Here is a 25,077-nt window from a genome sequence, read left to right on the forward strand (position 1 = left end):
AGCTCTTGGAAACACCACAGTTTTTTCCCTCCATGCTTTTTATAAAAACAAAACAAAAAACTTTGGTAGTCATAATCCTGGAACATCACCACGCATGCGAGCCCCCTGAGCGTGTTTTCCGCAGATCCTGCGCCCAGGCTGGCGTACCTGAATATTTCCCAGATCCCTCAGCTGTGATGGCCGCAGGTGTGTCCCGCTCTGATTTCTCCGAGGCGGCCGCTGGGAGTAGCAAACTGTTGGGCATCATCACATCAGGCACAGGCACCTATGAGAACCAAAGGGGTTTGTGTCACATGGAGCCCAGAAATCAGACTCCATCACATTTGTCACTGGGCAGTAGCCTATCCCACTTCCCTTCTCCCAAAAGAAGGGGGGGGGGCGGCATTTTGTGGATCTTACAGGCCAAGGCTATGCCTTCGAATTTTAGAGCGACGCTGTTGCAATGCTGCATTCCTTTCTTTTTTAAAAAACACGATTTGAAGGTTTTTGTTGGCCTATTTTTTTTATAATGACCATCAGGAAAGTTTGAAACGTAATGTGCCCACAAGAGTCATTTAATTAACATTACAGATGCAGAAGTAAGACAGCAAAGCATGTTACTGAATAAGCTATGCCTCGTATCATATTTTCTTTCTCCGTAAGCAAAAGAGACGACAAATAAATGGGCCTCGGTTGTGATTTCTAGAACACAGTCTGTAAGAGAGCTTTAAGTAGTCAGAAAAAAATAAATTTCTCAACCAATAATTACAGATTTCGTGTTGATACTTTTAGACAGATCGTGTCACACCCGCAGCAACATTTGGGCTCCTTACTGTCATAAGCAGCTTCTCCACACAATCCGGAGACACGCTGTGCAAATGCGTCAGATGCAGCTGGAGGTGCATTTTGTTGCTGAGGACGTCCTGGCAGAGGGGACAGCAGATGACGGGCTGCACCGAGTGCTGTGACAGGACATGCATCTGGATACGACTTTGGTCCCTACTATTGTAGTTACAATAAGGACACTGAAAGAACTGGAGAACATGGAATAAACATGGCCGCCGTTAGTGGATGGGCTCGGATGACTTCAGAACACGAGAAGTAACACCAAGAACTAATTGTCCTGCTGATCACAATGTCTACATACGTTTCAACAGCATGAACTCGTTTGGGGCTCTAAAACTATCAGGAGCAATAACAACAACAACAATAAAAACAGGTGTACACAGCAAAGGGAAAAAGCATTTTTACCTGTTCGTGACAGAATTTATTGTCCTCTGTAGGTTTTGATCTTTTTGTTGCAACATCCTCTTCTTTCGCCAGCAGGAGTGGCTGGGTCCCCCCTCCCACACTGACTTTTAGCTCCTTTTCTGGTGCGATTATTCCTGATTCCCAAAAAAGAATAGAACACCTCAATTTTAAAAGACTCACAACATCAAATTCCGAAAAATTGTATGTTTTTCAAATAGCTCTGACTCTAAATCCACGGAATCATAAAAATGACTGGACAAACACTTTTAAATGATGCGAATCTCAAAAGGCAAAAAGCACACTTCTTTTTATCTACTAAGTGGGCTTTATAAATATCTTTTAAAATGTACTCCTGTCTCATGTTTAGATAACCCTAGGTGACCTTGAAAGATTCATCCATAACACATGCTCTCTGGTGTCGCAGAATGCCTTTATCACATTAAAGCTAATCTACTCCCATTCACAAATGCTAACTTAGGAAATAGTTACTTTTACTAATGTTTAATTACTTACCTCTTTTCTAAAATTCTTGGACGCTGAACACATTTCAAAAATACCAAGACGAACTGACTAGTTATAATTCAGAAATAAAAATAATATTTTCACGTGGTGAATACAGGATTTTAAAAATTTACTATACGTTCCATATCTGTCACTGCTTTTTGTGATTTGCGCTTTATTTTAGATGTTTCAGCAGTTGGCTGTACACATAACATTATGGTCCAAACCTCAAGAAGACAATTGTTTTATGAGGTTAATCCGAATATTTGGTGTTAAAGACGGTTTAGAATTTTGCCTAGATGAGCAATGTAATGAGCAGAAGCGTCACACGCATCAAAGAAAAGAGTGCAATTCTAATTTCCCAATCTAACAGAAAATTCTTTCCAGCATCAATTTTCCCGATAATCTCCTCTGTGAGGCTGGATATTACAGCGACATTGGGTAGGCATGTCACATACATCTCACGACAAACACAAAACCTCATTTACCATCCATTCCAATCTCATCATAGCGCAGCATCATCTGACCTTTTTTCTGCTGTTTATTATGAGTATTTCTAATTTTAACTTTCAATTTTCACCATCTTCCAGTCAATTTGCAACTAAATTATTTCCAGGGTGAGGACACTATCACTGGACAACTGGGTGCAAATACATCTTGAAATGCAATGAAGCTAAACCATTGATTGCTATCAGACTCCACGTAAATATAGAGTCTAGGCGTAATCTGATTGTATGCTGTGCATGATTTATCTTGATTTTTTTTTTTCAATCCACATACGGTTCATATAAATGAACAAATTGCACCTTATTGCAGAATAACCCAGTTTTAATTTAAAAATAAGGTCAAGGATGTTATGGAAACAAAGTAAAACCGAACCAAAAAATATGCTCTTTTTCTGTCCTGAATAGAGATGCCTGTTTTCTACCATATAAATAATTTTAGGAATTTCAAATTCAGAAAGAAATTTAAAAGTAAGAGTGACTCTGAGGAGACCAAAATTAAAATAGAATTTTAATGACATGATGACAATAATTTTATCCCCTTGAGGTTTGTGGTTAGGTACAGAATTAGTGCTATGCCTTCAACAAATTACACTGCTATTGATTTCTAGATTCATAAACACTAGATTTTATTTGAATTAGTACATTTGTCCTATATATACACATGCCTTGGAGAAATTTAGATTCTTTGTAAATATTTGAAAAAATAATTTATCATATTTGTATTCGAATGAACTTAAATTTGAGATGGACTGAAGAATTTCATTACATTTATTAAGGAATATCCAAGTATTTGGTATCCAAAAGATAGTTCAAAACAGGAATGTGTATCTCATACTTAATTCTAGCATCAAAAAATATGTTTTTTCTTCTCAAAACAAAACATCCTTTGTGCTATTGTCTTAATAGTGTTAAAAATAAACATTTAGGAAGACAATATGCCATACAGTATTCTGCAAATAAAATGTACTCCCTCCGGTGTCAGATCAAGTGCTATAAAATGATTGTCATTTAAATCAGCAAACGTCTATCAGTTGCTTTTCCCTGTGAAACTGAAAGATGTTTCTTAAAAAGTTGCCCATTAGTGAGTAAGACTATGTTCCCTTAAGAGAATAATACTATGTCATATCCCCTTATCATTCTCTTGTGTACGTGGTAGAATTAGACGTGACCAAATAATAAGTTGGTCCAATTCCCCATGCTATCAAAAACTGTCACACACAAGTTAAAAGATAATTTCCATGACTCTGATTGCTTGCAGGCCCTATGGAACATTAGTTATAGAATAAACCTTCCATAAACTTCTAAATCTATTAAATTTATAGCTATGGCCTTATTTTCATAAGCATATATATTCTAATGTTGGTACTATAAAGGATCAAAAAACATTGCTTTCGAGGTTTGAAACATTTTACTTAGACTATGTTATAGATTGGTGTAAATATTTGGTATAATTAATCCATGTTCTTATTTTTACCCTTGTTAATATTCATCAACAATATGCTTGTTTTTTAATTTAGGGACCTTCCACATTGCATCGAGGAAGTAAAGAGTTCAATTTTAGGGTCATTATTTCATAGCCACTGCCGTAACCGTTGGCTATAGTAGTCCACCCAATATATGTGTCAACTTCAATATTTTTTGGCTAATTAACTTAGTTAATTAAACCATGATCTTAATGCAAGCTAGGGGCTTCCTAAAGATCATCTTATTTTAAATTAAAAAGAAGTTATAAATAAGGGCTAGCTCCCCTCCCACCCCACTCAGTTGTAGCTAGGCACCCAGAAGCAGATGCCATTGATAAGAAGAAGCAGAGGAAGCTGAGATGCAGTAACATAACAAAAACAGACTCCTGAGGATAAGGCAGGTCATCAGAACTTCTTGCAAAAATGATGGACGTTACATTTTATGCACTCATGCCTTTCTACTCAACCGGGTGCTATCTCAAGGATAATGGCCTACTCAATAAATTATAGGGATCAATTCTGGGATCTTTTTCTGAATTGTCTTATCCTAGAACTACATTAAATAGCGACCTGTCAATTTTGGAAAGTTTTGATTAAGTTTTGTGGTTACTCACAGTTTATGACCGCAACTTTATTTGAAGTAAACCCTACTTGTTACCCTAGACAAAATTTTGAAATGAGAGCACAATTCATTTTGTGTTATTAAGACCTCCCGATATTCTCAAAAAACAATGCCATTTTAATGCACTTTAACTAAAAAATGAAATCTAATTACAAATAAGCACTGCCAAATAGATGAGCCAATGATTATCTGTTAGTTATGGGATTACTTAGCTTGCATGAGATTGCTAATATAAAAATGACATAATTCATTTCAATTCAGATGCTGCCTACTTAATACTTTCCAATCCCTAAAATACGGAAGGTTGTAAGGTGGTTTATACTCATAATAAGCGAGGAAAATCCAATAACACATATGTACTCAAAGCAAATCTAGGGGAAAAAAAAACAATAAAACAAAAAACTGAGTTATTATCTATCAATCAATGTATTTGATAAAGTTTGAATACTACAAAACTTGAATATAACAGAGGATGTTATTCAACTACAAATAAGTCTAAATTATAATTACTGGTACAGTATTCTTTCTAATGAGACTAGAATGAAAGGATAATTTTAATTGCAATAATGAAGGTTAATTTCCATCTTTGCTCATGTTTACTCCCTTATTAAAAAGTGGTCCCCTTAGCCACGGCAGAGACATATTACATTTTCAATGCAAATGTATTAATCTGGATAAACTCTATATTAATTCTTGTACTGCACAGAGCTATAATTTGGATTATAATTAATCTAAAGTGGCACTAGATTTAAATGACAATATAAATGAGGCATTAGGAGGCTTTTCTATTATGAATGAATATTCAACAAATATAACTTCCATATTGCCAAGTCTCATTTTGAAAGCTGCAGTCCTAGAGATTAGTGTCAGCAACCCAGCACAACAGCTTACACAAACATAGTCTTCTCAACGTGTGTTAATTCCTTCCTGTCTAAAAAAATTCTGTGTTAAAGTGGGGTCACACTGTTTTCCCATCCAACACTTTACAAAAGTGGTTCATGTATGAGTTTGCTATTATTTTTTGACATTTATAACTGACATAAGGAAAAAAAAAACAGTATAGACATAAGTGGTTATTCAATCGTTAGAAATATTTACAAGGGAAAAAAAATCCACGTGATAATTTTTTCACCTAATCAGATTCAATTTAGAAAGTGGAAAACTTTGTTACAAGTTTGTGGTAGTTGTCAGTAACAAGAGCCGTTTTGAAGTCTAAGAGGTTTCAGGGCTAAATATTTGCATCTCAGTAATTGCTTTTAGTGGGTGCATAAATCCCATTTTCATTTCTACAGATACACCTGGGGAGGCATTTCTGCAGGAATAAAAAATTGTTTTAAACAATTAACATTACACAATGTTCTGTATTCTCTCAGAAGCTCAAGCCCTGTCTAGATGGTACAATTAGGCACCCAAGAAAGCACAATAACTCATCAGGCCATTAGGGAGTGATTGAGCCCGTTATTTATATAGAGTGGTAAACAGTGCTGGTGGACATACAGCCCCTGCATCTGTGGTATGTTCCAAATAAGACTCCTTCCTCAACGGTAAGATTGGATCCATTTTCAAGAGATTCCCAGAATCCATTCTTTGGAAGGCATTAGATATTTAAAACCAAGCGTAACGTCATATGCCTAGGTATTGCACGAGCACTTATTTAATTACCACTAATGTGCTACCTGTGTGTTTTACACTTTCTTTTAAAGAATGGGAGGGACATGCTTTGCAATGTCTTTTGGTACGACTGTGAGAAGGACACCAATGAATGCAGACAGAAGCCTGCCCTCCCTGAAGTAGCCAAACAGCTAACCTTGATGAGGCCCATCCTAGAGAATGAATAAACTGACCACCTTGTGATTTCCAATTATTTTCAAAATGAGGTTTAGATGGCACTACCCTTGACCTTAACTGATCACTGGGTATTTCAAATCCCTCATCAGTAACCTCAGGAGCCAGTTTACTAATACATAGCTATGGCATCTTTTTTACACTGCTTTAGGCTACGTACCAACCTTAGATCCTCTTTGTTTAAATCAAATTAGGATCGTATGTTAGCCACTCGGTCCTAGATGCAAATTTACGTGGCGCTTTCTCACTGGACCCCTGAGAGAAACCCAGCATTGAACGAAGGGGGGCGGGGAGTAGAGGGGCCCTTCAAATACTTTTTGAAGGGAATGCAACACTTAGGCAGAGACCGAATGACAAATTTGGGCTAATTCAGGCTTAAACAAACTTGCACGTAAAAATGATACTTTTGCACAACCCAACGTCTTCATAGTGAAAACAGGCTTCTTTATATGCAGCTGTCACTGGAATTCAAGGAAAAGATAGATGAGCACCTGAAACTAATAGGCTTGAACCAGTTTCCGCACTTCTTCTGCTTCGATGAGTCCAACATAATAAAACTAGGTATAGCGTGCAGCAAAAGTAGCCAATGTAATATTCATTGCGACCATAGATTTCCATCTCATACATACAAAGCATGGATGAAGTCATATATTTGCCAAATCAAACACAGAAAAAGCCTTAGGTATCCACACCAGATGCTGGCCTAGGGTTTGTTTGTGCACAAGTAAATGTCATGACACGAAGGTTTGTTTTCAAAGACAGTAGCTTTCATTACTGGGATTTGTCTATTCTAGAAGATCAAAATTACCCAGCACCTAATCCCTTTTCAATGATATTTCCTCTTTCTTAGGCTGAATCATCTGTAAACTTTTCCACTGGACTTTGTTTGAAATGCCTCAAATAGATGCCCTTAAAAAGAGCAAATTCCTGAGTGTAAGTTGTAAAAAAGCAAGGAAAAATAACATTTATTTTTAGGGTTACGTGGTTTGGGGGGGGTGCATGTGACTGGATGAAAAAATTCAAGTGATATCTAATCCTGTGCTTATGAAAAATTAATATGCCATCAGAGGACTCACAAGTATAGCTAAGATTAATGAAAGGCGCTTAAAAAATTACAAGCACACAAACTGATTTGATTAAAAAATAATCTCGCTGGTCGTCCTGTAATATTCTTCAACTTATCCACATCTATTCTGTCAGATGGTTATGATTAAAAATAGGTCAATGGGAGGCTACTGATAGAAATCACATGCAAAATGCACATGCAATGAATAGTAGTGGGAATGTTCAGACAGTTTAAAATGAATAAAAGCTTTTAATAAGCTTTGGTGGGGGTGACGGAAGGGCTGATTGCAAGGCATGGGGTGGAGGAAAGAAAGGTGAAGGATGCTAGCGTCTTACCAGAATCTTTATTAGAGTTTTTGCCTTCACTATTGTCTCTCTCACTTGTGTCTTTCTCTTCCTCCTCAGCCACTGCTGCCGGCTTAGCAGCTCCTTCTGCCTCCTCACTTTGTTCTTCTGTTAAGAGAAGGAGACCTGTCAGTAGGATCGAAAACCCCAGAAGGGTGCCCACTAAAATAAACGAGACCATTTAAAAACTGTGCTATTTATGAATCATCTGCAGACATTCTACTCTGAAGAGAGAACACAAATTTATTCTCAAGTCTCTGTTAGAACCTGCTGACCGTACCAATGCAAATAGTCATCTCAAGTAACTTCTTTCACATCCATTGAGAAAATGTGCCTGTACTAAATTAAAATAGAAGAAACCACTTCCAGGATGGGTAAGCTAGAAAAGGTTTAAGAATAGGTGCAAGGCAATTCTGTCATTTTAATAGTAAAACTTCTAAACTACATGGAGTTACTGTTCCACGGCCTTGGATAGATGACAGAGCAAACCAAACTCTTGGAAAAAATTCTTGGCGAAATAATGTGAACACGACGGGTTAAACATGAGACAGGTGCTACTCCTGCCTTCAGTCCCCAGGCCCCAGGGGAATTTTTTGGAATTTGTCTGAGCAGGATCTCAAAACTTCAGTTACATTGGGGGGGGTGTATGTGTGTGTGCGTGCGCGTGTCTGTCTTCTATAGGGGGAGCTATACAGGGCATCGGACAGCATAAGAAGGTATACTTCTTCTATGACAACCACATCATCCCACACCTCATTCACGGGTTCACACCAGCTAGATTACATGGAAATCCTCATAGTAACTCAACCCTATTTAATTATTCTGTAAATCTTAGCCATGCCGCTGCTGGTGGATTAATCTGTTTATGCAGTTAGCCTCTATGCTGGGTCTGTATAGCACTAATCCGTGAAAGGCCCACTGTTCTCTTTCATCCTGCGATCATTTGTCTCTCACGGTGCTGATGTCACATTTTAATGAATTTTTAGCAATCTGAGTAATGCCAGATAACCAGACTCGCAACTCCCCACAGCAAGGCATGCTGTTTTCATTGCAGCACAAAAAATAAAAATCATATTCCCCCTGTTCAGGTAGGAATTACATAAATTAGGAGAAGAAGGTAAAATGGGATGTGAAGCACCAGGCTGCTCAATTTCATAAAATCTTTAATGACCATATAAATTAACCCTGGAAAGGCAAAAGGTCATCGACACACATTTGCATACACTCTTCTATTTGCTTTTGATAAGCAGAGCTTGTATGCTGAGAACATGATACAATTAACCCTTCAATAACCATACAAAACGCTGCTACGGACATTTTAGGTGTCAGGCATTAACTGAATATTACACACTGCATAAAATTTTCATTGCAAATGCTATAGTGATTGAAAGGGGAAATCGTGGCCCTCTCCACACCCCATGTTTTATTAATAATGTTCTGACAGCAGAATGAAATATCCACTGTCATATGTAGCAGCTGAGCACAAAAAAAAAAAAAGAAAAAAAATTGCTATTTAGTGCCTCACTTGCCAGCCTGGCTCTGCAACTGTGTGAGCAGGATACAACAGAAGGGGGCAGTTCTGGGCTCAATGGGGGAAACAAGAACATTATCTAAAATAAGAGCTTGTTTCAACTGTGAGTCCTCAAAGGGCACCATACAAATCCATTGATTCCATATTTGCACTTTGCCACTGCACAAAAGTGAGCTGAGGTCCGTGGTGGAGGGGGTCAGTCATCTGAGGGCTTTGGGGGAAGCTTCCCTTTCAGGCAAATACCTGTGAAATTTTTACCTTAAGAGGAGAGAATCAACACTTCTTAAGGCTCTAGCCTGCTTTCGCCCCATCAGTGATAATTACTGATCAAACACAGGCTCCCTCCTCCCGGCAGGGGCCAGCCTGGGTGGGGACCATGGCCGGCTTGGTTTGGAGGGGGGGAGGTGGGAAGGCTGAGGTCATGACTGGATTGGGCCGTTTCGCTGCCAAGTCCACACATGTGACGTGACATCCAGTGTCAAGCCTTCTACCTACGACAGCCCATGGCAATTACTTTTCAACTCATCCTGGGGAAGGGATGCAAGACTTCTTTGAGTAGATTTACTGGCCCTTTCCCCCAGGGCTGGAAAATGAAGTGTCAGAGTGCTACCGAGTGTCCTTATCTTGAGGGGACATAAAATTGTAAGGGCTATCGCAACTCACATTAATAAAATATAGTGTGTCAGGAGAAGAACACAAAAATTATGAAGGTACTAAAAGAAAAAAAACTACAGTATAATCTGGGTCTCATCAGACAGTTTTTGCAGGGTCTTCCTCATTTTCCAGGATGTGTTTTAAGTGTGAGAGAAATTCCCAGACATGTTCTTCTATACATCACTGTGGTGTCTGACCTCAGCCTGACCCTGGCAACAGTTTGAGAAATCTGAATGTGAACAAAGACTCTGTGTCAGCAGCAGGGAAAGATTGTGGGGTAGACTCTCCCCATCAACTTAATCGCAAACAGCAGTTCTGAGGCCATAACTTTGCTTGGCTCTTCCAAGCCACAACTCATAACCTCTCGAGGTGGATTTGCCCGCATTACCTCTGCTTCTGTGACTTTTTCCCCCTCTCTCTTTCCTGGTTCTTCCTTTGAAGTAGGCAGGCAATTAGCGCTAACGCTCAAGCAATTCAGCGCTGTTTTGTGGTTTGGAAGGCGTAAGCTGTTTATTACAGGTAGGCTCCTTGGAGCCATAGAACTTTGCAAATTTTTAATCATACAAAAAATAATCAAAGGGTAATGTATAGACACCATAAAGTTTCATACGAGGCAGAAAAAAAAAAGCTCACTTTCATTCTTAAAGAGAACTTTTATTTTTTTTATTTTATTTATTTATTTTTTTAAAGATTTTATTTATTTATTTGAGACAGAGAGCACGAGAGGGAGGAGGGTCAGAGGGAGAAGCAGACTCCCCGCCGAGCAGGGAGCCCGATGCGGGACTCGATCCCGGGACTCCAGGATCATGACCTGAGCCGAAGGCAGTCGCTTAACCAACTGAGCCACCCAGGCGCCCTTAAAGAGAGCTTTTAAAAGAAACTTGACATTCATGTTATAAAGAGACTTTAGAGTCAAGAGTATTAATGAGGAGAAACAGCTTTCTAGGAAAACTGTAGGTTGGATTTGGGGTTAAAGGAAGGGGTGTCTACATTCTAATTTTCAAATACCACATTTCCTCAACTGTAAAATGCCATAAAATGTAAGGCACTTTATTGGAAAAATATATATATATATAATTAAGGTATTAATATGTAATATTAATGTATTAATGGAATGCCTTAAAACTAAGGAAAATTCCATAAAATTCCATTCCATAAAATTGCAAAATAATGACACTAAGTTACATAAAATTCCAAAATAAAGATGCTAAAGGAGTTTTCATTTTCATCAATAGGTTTCTTCACTATTATATATAATAACATTGGGGTGCCTGGGTGGCTCAGTCGTTAAGCGTCTGCCTTTGGCTCAGGTCATGATCCCAGGGTCCTGGGATCGAGCCCCGCATTGGGCTCCCTGCTCGGCGGGAAGCCTGCTTCTCCCTCTCCTACTCCCCCTGCTTGTGTTCCCTCTCTCGCTGTGTCTCTCTATGTCAAATAAATAAATAAAACCTTTAAAAAAATAATAACATTTCATTATACTGTTGTATTCACAGTATATATATATATATATATATATATATATATATATACACACACATTTTTAATTATGCTTTTGCTTTATGGAATATAAAAAATACAGTATTCATATGCTAAACTTTATGACATGAATGTACTTAAGCTTAAAATGTGCATTAGGGTCCTGTAAGACTTCCCAATTTTCAAATAAATGATAATGCATTTTTATTTTTAAATGTTTCAAAATACTAGGAAGAAGACAAAATACTACTACTCTAGTCTCATATTATACAGGTGTATTACAATAACTTCCCCTAGCATTTTTATCACGCCTCACATAATGATCTTATAAGTTACTCTACACATACACATAAACTATATTTAAAAGAAAGAAAGGTTTTTGAGTGACTAGCCTAGAAGACTTCCACTGGAATAATAAAAAAAATAATTGGAAAATCACTATTAATTTATTCTATAAAATTATACAATTTTTAAGCAAATCTACTTCAGTAATAGCCCTCTGATCTAAGCTCCAGCCAATTGTGCTTGGTTCCCACTGCTTTATTTTACAATTGTGTTTGGGAACCCTCTGAGTTGTCTAAGGAAAACACTGCATACTTTTTAAGCCCATGGAGTAATCATGTAAAGAGGAAACAGAGAATAATAACTTAAACATTTCATATATTAGTTTTAATTTTAGATATTGAGCCTCTATTCTAGACACCCGGCTCTTAAGAATTCTTTCCTGACCTCCTCCATTGTCTCTCTGTACAGACCCACCCCATCCAAATCTATCCTCCATTTGATCTACTTACATCTAACTTACCTACTTAAATCTTAAGAGCGATACCCATCACCTACAAAGAAAAAGCTCCATCTTCTGTACATGGCAAGAATACCTTCAAGATACCTGGTCCTTGCCTACCACCCCAGTCTCATCTTTCTTCCCTTCCTACCCAGCATTTAATTTCAAAAACAGTCTTCTCAAACTTTAGGGCATCAGAATCACGTGGAAGACTTGTTACAATACAAATTGCTGGACTCCACCCCGAGAGCTGCTGATTCAGTAGGTTTAAAATGTGGCCTGAGAATTCACATCTCTAAGTTCCCAGGTGATGCTATACTTCTGGTCCAAGGGCCATACTGTGTGAACCACTGTTCCAGAAACACATAACCATTATTAACGCCCTCCTCCTCCAAGATATACCATGATATTTCTCTGTCTTACCTAGAACAATTTTTTTTGCCACTGTATAACCCCCACTTTTCCTTCAAGCCGAGCTTGGGAAATATCAGTTTCATCATCCATAAAAATGGGGTTAGTAACACCTACCTCACAGGTTTGTTATAAGATAAATGAAGAAAAATCAGTCAGCACAGAGCCTAACACAAATAAGTACTAAAAAATGCTAGCTATATTATTACTAGTATCATTAATTCTTTCTCCAAAAACTCTTCCCTGAATGTTGAACAAAGATTAATGTTTCTGGGTACATTTTTTTTAAATTTTAAATTAATTAATTAATTAATGATTGCTTTTATTTTCTTATGTATTGATGTCAAAAAACTTATCCTAGTGTGTGAAAATTATCTGTGTATAGCCTACTTCCCCTGATAGGTACACCTTTACAGAAAACAGTAATTATCTTGTTTATTTCTTTGCCAGAAGCATCTGGAACAGTGCATGGAATATAGAAGACAGGCAAGACTTATTAGTTGGAACACTAAATTTAATTTAGGAAGCAAAACTGTGAGAAGAAGAGGAGTCCAGAAGCTATCCCAATCTAATCCCCTTTAATAAAACTTTTTAAAAGTACTCGTTTGTTTGGTTTGATTTTGGTCTGGTTTGGGTGGTTTTGTTTGTTTGTTTGCATTTTCTCTTTCTCTACTAAATCACCTTCATTATTCAACCCTCTCCAGTCTGGCTTCCAATCAATTGCTCTTCTGAAAGTCACCAATGACTTCCATGCTGGGAAATCCAGTGGTCACTTTTTCCATCTGCATATTACTTAACCTTGCTCAACAAAAGTTACTATGCCCTTCTCCTTGAAAAAAGGTCCCTCTCTTGAATTTTATTGCATCACACTATTGTGATTTTTATCGTATGTCTCTGAAAGTTCCCTCTTATTCCCCTTTGCTGAAGCCTCCTCCATTTAAAATCTAAATATTGGAGTGTCTCCAGCATTGGTCCAAAACCCTATTCTCTTCTCTATCTACAAAAGGAGTTTAACTTGAGGAAAAATAATAATCTGCCTAGATGATAGCATCCAGATCCATCACTTTAAATTTTTATATCTACATTTAGATATCTAGAAAGCATATCAAACTTAATATGCCCAAATTAGAACTTCTTTTTTTTTTAAAGATTTTATTTATTTATTTGAGAGAGAGAATGAGAGAGAGCACATGAGAGGGGGGAGGGTCGGAGGGAGAAGCAGACTCCCCGCCGAGCAGGGAGCCCGATGCGGGACTCGATCCCGGGACTCCAGGATCATGACCTGAGCCGAAGGCAGTCGCTTAACCAACTGAGCCACCCAGGCGCCCCCAAATTAGAACTTCTGCTTCCCCCTCAACACAACTCACTCTGCCACCAATCTACCCCATCTCCCTCAACTCGCCCATCTCAGTTAGTGGTACCACTACCATTGACCAAAAGCAAGAGTCCTCCTTGACTCTTCTCTTTCTCATATGCATACAATCTATCAGCAAGTTCTATTATGTCAAATTCCAAAATATTTAGTACAAACTAAATCTATTTCTTTACATCTCCATTGCCAGTACACTTAATCTCTTACCTGGATTTTGAAATGGTCGAATAACTAGATAAGCCTTGCTCTTGCTTGCCAACAATTTATGCTGCACATCCTATAGAATCAAGCTAGTCTCCTGCTTGTACCCTGCCATACTTCCTATTTCACTTAGAATCATATACCAACTTCTCACTGTGGTTGAAATTACCAGGCCTTTGTCTACCTTTCTGACTGCACCTTACGCTACTCACCTACTCATTCACTAACCTCTCTCTGGAGACATTGCCTTCTTTCTCTTCCGAGAACATCACCAACTTCTTTCCACCTCTACCTGGAAGGCATTTCTCCAAATTCGGGCAATTGGCTCCTTCTCATTAGTTAGGACTCAGCTGACCTGTCACTTCCTCAGGGAACTTCTCTGACCACTGCTTCTAAAAATGCTCAACACCTGTAACACGGGTGGGATTCTCAGACTTTAGTGGGAATCACATCACTTGGAGGGCTTGTTAACTACAGATTGCCAGACCCCATCCTCAGTATTTCTGATTCTGTAAATGTAGGATGGGGACCAGGAACGTGAGTTCTTACAATTCCCAGGTTGTGCTGATGCTGCTCGTATGGCAACCACACTTTGAGAAGCTCTGCTCTAGCACATTACCTCTTTTATTTCCTCCATTATGTTCACAGCAATCTGAATAGAACTTCGTTATTTGTATAGAAATATTGTCTAAAAAAACGAGAGAAGTCATCTGTCTTATTCATGACTTACGCCCAACAGTCCCTGGCACTAATATTTTGAGTAAAATTGAGGATTCCTAGTTTTCTTACTTGGGATAACTACGTTTATAGCAGGATGGCATCAGTTAAGATGGAGAAAGAGAAGAAACAGTCTTGCAAACATGAGAAATTCCACTTGGAATTTGTTCTATTGGACTTCCCTATAGAATATCTCTGTGAAAATGTCCAGAAGGCATGACAGTATCTCAATATAAAGCTTCTCAGAGACCTAGGTGAAGGTGCAGATCGCAGTGCCCTTGTTCACGAAACAATAAATAAATGTATTGGCAGGGAGTGTTTTCTTTTTTGTTTGATATTTTTGTCATAGTCTTGATATTTGGCCTATTACCTCCAAACTGATCATTAATGAAATCCTCTGATTGGGCTGTAGGTGAGGGAAGAGAATTGGTTAAATATGCTCTCCAATTTCGTAGGTGGAAAACAACATATAAAATGAAAAAGTGTTCATGAGAATGCATAGGTGAAGGTGAACTTAACTTCAAAGAATTTTTAAAGAGAGAAGTTCTGACTTTATACTGGAGGAATGTTTTCACTTGTAAAATGTATTTCAATTCCCCATTATGAATGCAAAGGACTTTTTATAATCTTTTTTTGGTCATATTATATAGCATAATTGTAGAAATCTGAAAATTGGGATCAAGCCAGGAATAAATGAGGTGTGTTGTGGCAACAAGGGTGAATTTCCTCTTAAATTATCTGAATATAATGCAGCTCAGAAAGCATTGCTGCCATTTTTTTTAATACACACACACAAACACACAGAGCACAGGGACTAGTAAATGTGTTGACATGAGTGTACAAAGTCCAATCAACTCATTAATTACCCCAAAATAACTCCACCAACTAGGTTGTTTGATTTGGGGAAACATAATATCTGGCTTTTTGACTTCTACTTTGTAACAAACTGACTACTTAGGTGAAACCTCATAGTGTATAAATGTAGATGTGAGAAATTATCCTGCAGAAGTTGCTTGTTCTTTAGATGTTAATTTATATATGTATCCAAATATAGCATACATGTCATTTTATATTTAATTTTGCTTTTAACCTATTTGTATAAGAGATCTGATCAGATCTCATTAGAGAAGTTCTAGAGATACATTTACTACATAAATTATGAGAGTAACAAATGTAACTCACTTAGAACAAACAAAATTTTGAAAAGGAATAAGACCAATTACCTGAGGTTGCTCTCAACTGCTGCTCTGTAAGATCCTCCTCACAGGTCCTGGCTCCCAAAGAGGCAGTTTCTGCAGAGGACATTAGAGGGAAAAGTAATGAGCACACCGCGTCCAGCTCTGCAGTCACAGTATCACAAGAACCCCAAATCTGACTTTCAAAGAAATAAGCACCAGCTGGAGCTCAGGTGAGAGTCCAGCACAGCTTACATCCCAGTGAACAGTGGTTAGCAAAATGAGTCCAGGACGTAGTAAGCTTAGATCACATTCTTGGTCGGCAGCATACAACAAATACAACAGTACAGACAAAATATGGAAGCACGAAGACTCATTTGGTTTTTACATCCTGAATATTTGGCCAGGCCTACATTATAGGAGTATGTGTTATAAGGACAATGGCACATTGCAAAAATCATGAGCATACTTTTACTTCTCTGTCACAATAGCAGAAAAGAAAAAAAGAAAAAAAAAAAACACTTCAATATTTGATAGCTGATGTGAGCGACCAAAGCAAAAAAATAAGGACCTGAGGAAACTTGAAGAATATGTCCAAGTTGTCAGTAAATTCACATCTTTATTCTCATCTTTTATTTGAGTTCCAGAGCAGAAGCACCAACAATGTCCTGGTTTGCTAAACTCAACCCCAAGCACAAATCATTATTTTCATCTATCTCCATTCTTCCATTGTGTTCCCTGTTGTGGGGGTATCTATAAAAAATGACTGGACCTCAGAAATCACCCTCAACATCTCATTCTTTCTCCACACTGAGTCATCCCATGCTGTTGACTGGATGGCACTGTCTCTTGCCATGTATGTTTCTCTATTTCTCTGTCATCTTCTCTTTACTGACAATTTCCGTAGCCTCCACAACATCTTCCTACCTTGAATTCCTTGTTTCATCAGTCTAATCTCTCATAAAACGGCAAGAACTTTTTTTCCAGAAGACAGAATTGCCTGAGCACCACTCATGACTCCATCAGTTTCTAGGTAAGGGACCTTAGGTACATAATTTAACCTTTCTAAGCCTCAATTCCCTCCTTGGTGATATGCAGATATAATTGTATAAATAATCAACAATTATAAGAGAAAAAAATACAAATAAAGGTGCAATGTGATCTAGTCTTCAAAATGAGAAAAGGCTGGATTGTACTGAGAGGTTGAAAAGATCATCACACAATTCTTACACAACCAAAGAGACTCACGTTTATCTAATATTTCTGGGCACCAGCATCTCTGGGTTGATTCTCAAGGCTTTAATTAAACAAATAATTAACCTTGAAAATAGAAGTGCACACCAAGGCACTATTATTGCATTTACTGATTGTTTTTCCTGCTATGTACAACACCTCTGGCCTCTGGTGGTAATCGATTTAAAAAGAACAATAATAAACCCTCAGTGTCTTAGTCCCAACAACAACAAAAAACATCATGGGTTGTTTTTGTTTTTTGTTTTTTAATAACCAAAACTTAAATTCGTCTCGAAACGAAGAATTCATCCTTAGTTCTTGCTTATACATCCAAATAACTTTCAAACTGATCACAGTACTGATATCCATCCAATATGTCATTCAAGAAACCCACCTTCTTCCTCTTGGCAACCTCTTGGATCTTTATGCTTCGACCAGTGTTGTTCCTTTTACTTTGTGAATGTCTTTTTGTTCTTCTCCTGTTAAATTCCTCTTCTTCCCTCAAAACCTAAAGCAAGTGCCACCTCCTCTGTGCTCCCGTAACAATTAGCTGATAAATATGTTTCAGCACTTATGATCTATTATGATAATTTTTTACATGGTTCATGCATATTTCCCCAATAAATTGTCAGTTCCTCAAGAACTTTCCAGCTTCACAGATTCTCAACCAAGAACAAAGTGAGGCATATCAAAGTCACCAGGACACTTCTATTCAAAGTGCGAATCTGGGTGCCTGGCTGGCTCAGTTGGTTAAGCGAATGCCTTCGGCTCAGGTCATGATCCTGGACTCCCAGGATCGAGTCCCGCGTCGGGCTCCCTGCTCGGCAGGGAGCCTGCTTCTGCCTCTGACCCTCCCCCCTCTCATGTGCTCTCTCTCTCTCTCAAATAAATAAAAAATAAAGGAAAAGTACGAATCTACGCCCTATATGCGGAAGCAGATGAATCTCAAGATGAGAATTTTATAAAAGCTTCCCAGAGCCTCAAGCCTCTAAATTCAAAGCCCGTTCAATTATACTAAACACAGATACTAATTCTGTTACATATACGGCTCTTCATCCACTTATGATGGGGTTAAGTCCCCATGAATGCATCGTAAGTTGAAAATACCTCAAGTCGAAAATGCTTTTAATACATGTAACCTACTGAACATCATAGCTTAGCCAAGCCTATATTAAACGTGCTCAGAACACTTGTATTAGCCTGCAGTTGGGCAAAATCACCTAACACAAGGCCTATTTTATAATGAAGTGTTGAAAATATCTCATGTAATTCATTGAATACTGTACTGAAAGTGAAAAACAGGATGGTTGGGTGGGCACAGGATGTTTGCAAGTTTACTGGTTGTTTACTCTCGTGAGGGCCTGGCTGATTGGGAGCTGGGGCTCGCTTCCATTGCCCAGCATGATGGAAGAGAATCTTACCACATCTGGTTAGCTGGGAAAAGATCGAAATTCAAAATTCGAAGTATGGTTTCTACTGAATGCTTACCATTTTCAACCACTGTCAAGTTGAAAAATGTTAAATTGAACCATTGTAAGCAGGAGATTATCTGTATAAATGTGTGTGAATGTGTATTAAACCATTTCTTTCACTCTTCTTTAGAAAAAAAATATAATTTATCAAAGAATGCTTATCCTTCCAAATACATGTGCGCGTGCACGCACACACACACACACACACACATATTTCAATGTATCAGATACTTATTTAAACAGATATCAGGAGTATCTAAGTAAATTTGACCAAATGACTGCTACTCTTTTAAGATTCATGAAAATAAAAATTTAAAAATGACAACTTATTGAGTTTGTATTTCTGCCAGTACTCTGATGACCTATCCATGTATAATTGTCATGTAAGGGGCGCCTGGGTGGCTCAGTTGGTTAAGTGCCTAACCCTTGATTTCGGCTCAGGTCATGATTGCAGGGTCGTGGGATCAAGCCCTGCGACGGGCTTCCCCCTGAGCGGGAGTCTGCTTCTTTCCTTCTCCCTCTCCCTATGCTCCTTTCCCCCCTGCATGCTCTCTCTCTAAAATAAATAAATAAATCTTGAAAAATAGTCATGTAATCCTCATGGTAAAGTCATGAGGCAAATATTAATCCTTCTTTTATAAATCAGGAGACTGGAGCTTAAAGAGGTTAAGATCACTTGCTCCAGGTTCCCAAGTTTGAAACTGACAGAGCCTGGAAGGGAACCCAGTTCGGCCTGGTATAAAGGCTGTGAATGTCTGAATGTGTCCAGTTGTAATACCACAGTATCAAAGAGCCTATAGAGGGTTTCCTAGTCTTAGTGAAGTCCCGAAACCAAATGGCGGCCCGGGGGGTGGGGTGGGTGGGGTGGGTGGGGGAAAGGATGCGGAAGAAAGCAACTTCGATTAGTCTTGTAAAAATTCTGATATTTCATAAAACATGACATTCCTTGAATATATGATGCGACTACATAATACTTCGGTGCCACACTGAAATCATTTTATTTGAGAGTGATTTAAGGAAATGTGCAAAATGTCAAAACCAGAAACTGTCATTTAATCTCACGAATTAGGATACGTGGTACTTGGCAACTGTGCCATTGAGAGCTACTTGTTCAAATAATTTTATAAAGGAATGTAGTTCACAATGCCACAGAATATTTTTTATGTCCTCAACGATGCTGCTCCCTTTATACAAATTATATAAATATTTTAATAAAGGAGTTTTAACTTAGCAAATGAACTGATTAATCTATACTTTTCTGCCTGTGTAAATGAAATGTTTAAAACCTAGTAATGATACATAGCATCTTTCAATATTTCACTTTAATAATTGTTCTGTAATAACAAATTTGACTGCTGTTAACACCATCTGTCTCTTTGCTGGTGATTTAATTAGATTACTAATTTGTGTTCTCTAGCACCTGACCTTTCTCATTTAATACTATTTAAAAATAATACCACTGACAATTTATCCAGTATTCTACTCTATTCTGTCAATTTGGTGATGATCACACATTTGAAAATGGTACCAAATGACTCTATTTTTATTAACACAATGTGGGAGTAATCGGCCCCATTTTCTGTGGAATGGTGTATCGATCATCACGATCACCATCATCAACAACATTTCACAGAATATTTACTCTGTGCCAGGTACTGACTGATGCCCTTTATATGCATTGCAACACCCCTAGCAAGTGGTGAGCCATGATTTGAACCCATGCATTTTTATTTCAGGGATAGGTATCTTAACCACAATGATATACTAAGCCGTATTTTTAAAATCCTAAAAGTACTCTTCCTTTTGATTCTGCAATTATGTCTTATGTTCATTTTTCTCATTTGGACTGAATTCTGCTATTTATTCCTCTGGCCCAACCCAAATGGTTATATCTCCAAAGACAATGTTTAAAAACCTAAATTTTTAGGCTTCCTGTTCCCTTTTAATTATGAGACAGAAGGTTCTCAAGGCTCTGTCTCATTTCCTCACACTTGCGCCCCCAACTCATAAACCTATCCATTTCATTACTCCTTTTCACCTTTCCTTTCCCTTATATGAATAATTATTCTGGTAAGTAAACTGATAAATTTTAGGCATTTCATCTTAGTTAAAAAATGATCAAGTTTTCATCTGTCAGATCTTTTTTTTTTTTTTTTTCCCTGCTAATCGGAGTAATACTTTAAAAAAAAAAAAAAAAACTACAACCAATACAAATCTATGATCAGGGAAAGATCTGGAATTTTAATTTTTGAAATAGTCTAGATACATAAGTAGAGAATTCAAAGTTTAAGAATGTTTGCTGTCATTTGGAAATAAGTCTAACTTAATCTACATTTCAGGATCACAACAGTCATGAGCTTTCTGCATTCTTATCAGCAAACTTTGGGAAGCATTTGGTACAAGTTCAGTAAGTTTTTAAAATACTGGGTGAATGTTCAAGCTGCCAAATATAGTGCTAAGACAGTATCTGCCTACAAAATTTTCACATCTCATCTCCTCCCGCTGATTTGCTAATGCATTAAATAATAAAGTATATCACTTTTTGAGCAAAATGTATAGCACATAAAATGAAATATATACCACTGAACAGAATAAATATTAAGCCAACTAGTCTAAAGTAATAAAGAGAAAGAAAAAAATTTTCTGTAGTCCTAGGAAACATTTTGAGTTCCACTCTCCTTCCATCCATTAAAAAAAAAAAAAAAAAAAAATGAGTCCAGTTCCTGGAAAAGACGAAACTCTAAAAAAGCATCCACATTTCAAAAACTCTACCTTCTCCTCCCCATTTCCCTTTTGAAACCCCTCCTACCTTTACTGCAGGTAGGTGATTCATTGTTCTAGGATATTTCAGAGACTCTGATATAGAAGAGAAGGTATTTGCAGCACTCTAATTTTAAAATAATAAGTGAATAGTTGATTGGAAACCTGTTCAGTGCTAAGCACGTAACATGCATTTTCTTACTCAATCCTTGCAGTAAATCTGTGCAGAAAAACCACTGCTTTTTTTGAAAAAGTAAGATATTAAAGCTCAGACATTTTAAGTAATTTTTTCCCCCCAAAGGCAGAGAGTAGCAAAAGTAGGATCTGGACTTAGTCTGTCTGACACCAAAGCTCCATACTCTCCCCTGAACATTGTTGCCTCCAGGCAGCCCCCAGGACTCCTGGGCCAGGATGTCTAAAATGTGAATTTCCCACCTCCTAAAAAAACAGTTCAAACTCCTCCAAAGCAAATTCATTACAACAAGATCAATATCTAGAAGAACAAATCAAGTTCAACATTTTTTATTATCTTGGTAGTTTACATTTTAATGAAGACCTCTGAACTTGCTTGTGCACTGCAAAAGTGAAGCCTGTTTTCAGATGAAGCAGGTTTGCAATTAAAAATGGTTTCAAGTGGTCTCCATCCTTTTCCTATGTGGATACAAAGAGTGCTCTTCTAAAAAGCTGAGCAACTCAGCATGCTACCAAATGGTTTTGAGTAACCAAGCAACATCATCTTTGTTGACCTGCAGTGCTTTCTCTTAAATTATTTCTTCTAGGCAGTCACAGATTGAAGTGCATTGGATGCTCCAGTGTCAATTATCTGAACGGGGCTGGATTTGTAATTTTTTATTTTCTGGAACAGTAAAGCTCCTTTGCCCTGCTCTGTGTGGTTTTACCCAGAAGTTATTTTTATATAGTAAGGGAGTAGTATCTCCTGGGGCCTCTAGGCCAGGGAAGTGTGATCACTTCTTTCTGCTTCTTGAATCATCTATGACCTCAGTGTAATGGGACCTCAAAAGAATTTAATAAGTTCCTGATATCAATTAGTTTCAATAAATTACTCATACAACTTCTTAATGTGTCTTACTTGGAAGTGCTCTTACTGAAGTATTTTTTCCTTAAATTTATTAATTTCTAATACATTTCTCCACATAAGATTCTGTTTCATTTCTGATTGTTTTGAAATTAAGAGATCAAAATTCTCTTGTTGTAACCAGGGAAAACATTGTGCTCCCATCTGTCAGTTACCCAGTTATCCGCACCTCAGTCTTTATAGGACTCATCACAATCTCCAATTGTCTGAGACGATTTTCACTTCAAAATTAGCATATTGTGTTGGCTTTGCTAGGTGGCTCATCAACACAGGAAACACCTCTGGTCTATGTACTGATTCCTACCCTACCGAATGATAGCCTTCGTTCCCACAGGGCACTGGTTATTCCTTTCAGCCCGTTGTTTTGTATCACAGAGCAAGTTTTTAATCTATGAAAACCTCTTCTTTCTACTCCATAGCTACCAACTTTTCTGTGCTAGGTCAAAAGCCTTCTGAAGTTATTTTTTTAAATGAAAAGAAAATAAATGCCTATCCAGCAGTGCATTTTTATCTCTATTTCCTTCACCACTTTCAAAGACTCCTTACAAGGGTATCATTTACTCTCAGGGAAGTTGCATTTCTTTGTTTCAGTCATGTTCTTTGGTTCTTGGAAGCTTCTATATCCTCTCTTACGCTTCCATCTCAAAGACTTCAGCAATGATAGGTGCCTCCCTCTAAGACTGCGTTGTTTTTAAATTACAACGACAATTACAGAGTTCAATCAGTTTCACAACTTTAAAACAAAACTCTGATTTTATTTCAGTCACACTCAGTGAGTCTTTAGGCATACTCCTTTGGAGTCATGATCCATGAAACCATCATCCACTCTTTTTTTTTTTTAATTTAAATTCAATTAGCCAACATATAGTACATCATTAGTTTCAGAAAACCATCATTCACTCTTGTTGTGAAGAACCAGAATGAGTAACTCTCTGTTGAAATGATAATTTTTTTAACTGAGATTCATTCTTTTTGCTTGAAATTTTAAGCAAGCAAAGATAAAAGGTGAGCCATCAGTGACATAAAAATTGCCCACTTCCGCTATAGCTATCTGGCCCTTAGAAGCCTGTGTTCTTCAAAAAACTATTTCATTAGGAGAATATGGACTACTCCTGTGCATATATTTGTGCTAAGGGAAAAGAAAAAACATGGACTTAGAAACAGATACACTTGGACTTGAATCCCAGCTCCAACACTTTCTAGCTATTTGACAGAGCAAGTTACTTAGCTCTCCCTAAGTCAGGTGTCTTATTTGTAAAAATGGAAGTGAAAATAACCAGATTTTGAGGTGTGATAAGGAGTAATGAATATAAAGCGTCTAGAGCTGAATAAGTAGTAGTTGCACTCATGCATGATTCTTCTCTGGCTTTGGTCCCTCCTGCTGAATGCACATTATTCAAAGGAAAGACTACATCAATTCGATATTATGGCTTTTTAGGTTATATTTATATGTAATGTACTCTCTGTCTATCAGCTAAGTTAGTATTTTAGACCTTTAAAATATCACTATTATATGTGTAGATATTTTGGAAAGAGCAAATGCTAACAAAACTAAACATTGTTTTCTTAAGCCATGTAGTTTGAAAGTTTTTTTTAAATCCCTAAGCAAATTTTACATTCTGCAATAAAAGTGGTATGTGTACCAAGTTGTAAAGACTGTTCAATTCACATTGGTTTGGCCATTTACAAAATTTAAAGTAAAGAAGATGAACTCTTTAGACTGGTAGTGATATCCAAGTCAGCCTTAAGATTTCCTCTTGGAAGAGAGGGACCCTGTCCTTTCCAATTCCAAACCCCACCCCCACCATCAGCCTTTCATCAAGAAAAAAATTTAAGGAGAAGTCACAACAACCTCAGAATACACAGATTTGTAAATGTGGCAGTCTCTAAAACCCTAAACATCTCCATTTATACACAAACACTGAGTTTGCTTAATTTTCTAGATTATTCCTTACTCTATAGTCACCTAAATCATATGTGCGACCAAACACAACATCAAAGCACATAACACTTGCTTTCTCTTCAAAACATTTCATAATATACCAGAGACAATAGTTTAGAGTTTTCACAGAGGCAATGTTAAATGGGAAATGTATGGAATGGGAATTAAATGGGAATTAAAATTTTAGCTTCCATCTGTGTAAATTTAAACAGATCTCTTAATATGTTGGAGCCAGTCTTCTCATCTATAAAGGGGGAATAAAATGATCTCTTCTGCTTGCCATGGCAAGTCATTGTAAGGATGAAATGTAAGTTGTTGTTATCAATACCTCCAGTTGACCATGCGAAGTGAGGAAATACAATCTTTGTATCATACTCTTTAAATATTTAATGTCTTAAATATGCTGACATGGAATGTACCATTACTACTTATAATAAATTTCTCTATACAATTATATATATGGGGAAATTATTGCTTCTCATGTGCAGGCTTATTTATTTTGTGAATTATATATGGCTATAAAAGAAAATCCTCAGATGACTAGATCAATTCTTTTTTATCAACACTATAATTGTTGAAATAAATTTACCATTAACCTAAAACGCAGAAAAGTTTCCTAAATTATATGTAAATAAACCTTGGATTTTCACTATTTGGAGTTTTCTACATTTCATCA

The 25,077-nt window shown here is 37.4% G+C and overlaps 1 protein-coding gene across 6 annotated transcripts in view; it reads right to left on the minus strand.

The window, feature by feature from the left end:
• The window catches only part of ZFHX4 (zinc finger homeobox 4), a 188,462-nt gene that overhangs the window by 24,085 nt on the left and 139,300 nt on the right, over positions 1-25,077 (minus strand). For all 6 annotated transcript variants that reach the window (XM_064588183.1, XM_045896353.2, XM_045896351.2 and 3 more), the window contains 5 exons: positions 15,947-16,015; positions 7,569-7,685; positions 1,231-1,364; positions 813-1,013; positions 148-265 (listed from right to left, as the gene is read on the minus strand). In XM_064588183.1, the coding sequence (XP_064444253.1) occupies positions 148-265; positions 813-1,013; positions 1,231-1,364; positions 7,569-7,685; positions 15,947-16,015 (639 nt within the window). The remainder of the gene's footprint in view (positions 1-147; positions 266-812; positions 1,014-1,230; positions 1,365-7,568; positions 7,686-15,946; positions 16,016-25,077) is intronic.

The sequence above is a fragment of the Mirounga angustirostris genome, unplaced genomic scaffold (assembly GCF_029215605.1).
Source record: "Mirounga angustirostris isolate CCGP_5_RB_7025 unplaced genomic scaffold, mMirAng1.0.hap1 SCAF_4, whole genome shotgun sequence".
Lineage (NCBI taxonomy): Eukaryota > Metazoa > Chordata > Mammalia > Carnivora > Phocidae > Mirounga > Mirounga angustirostris.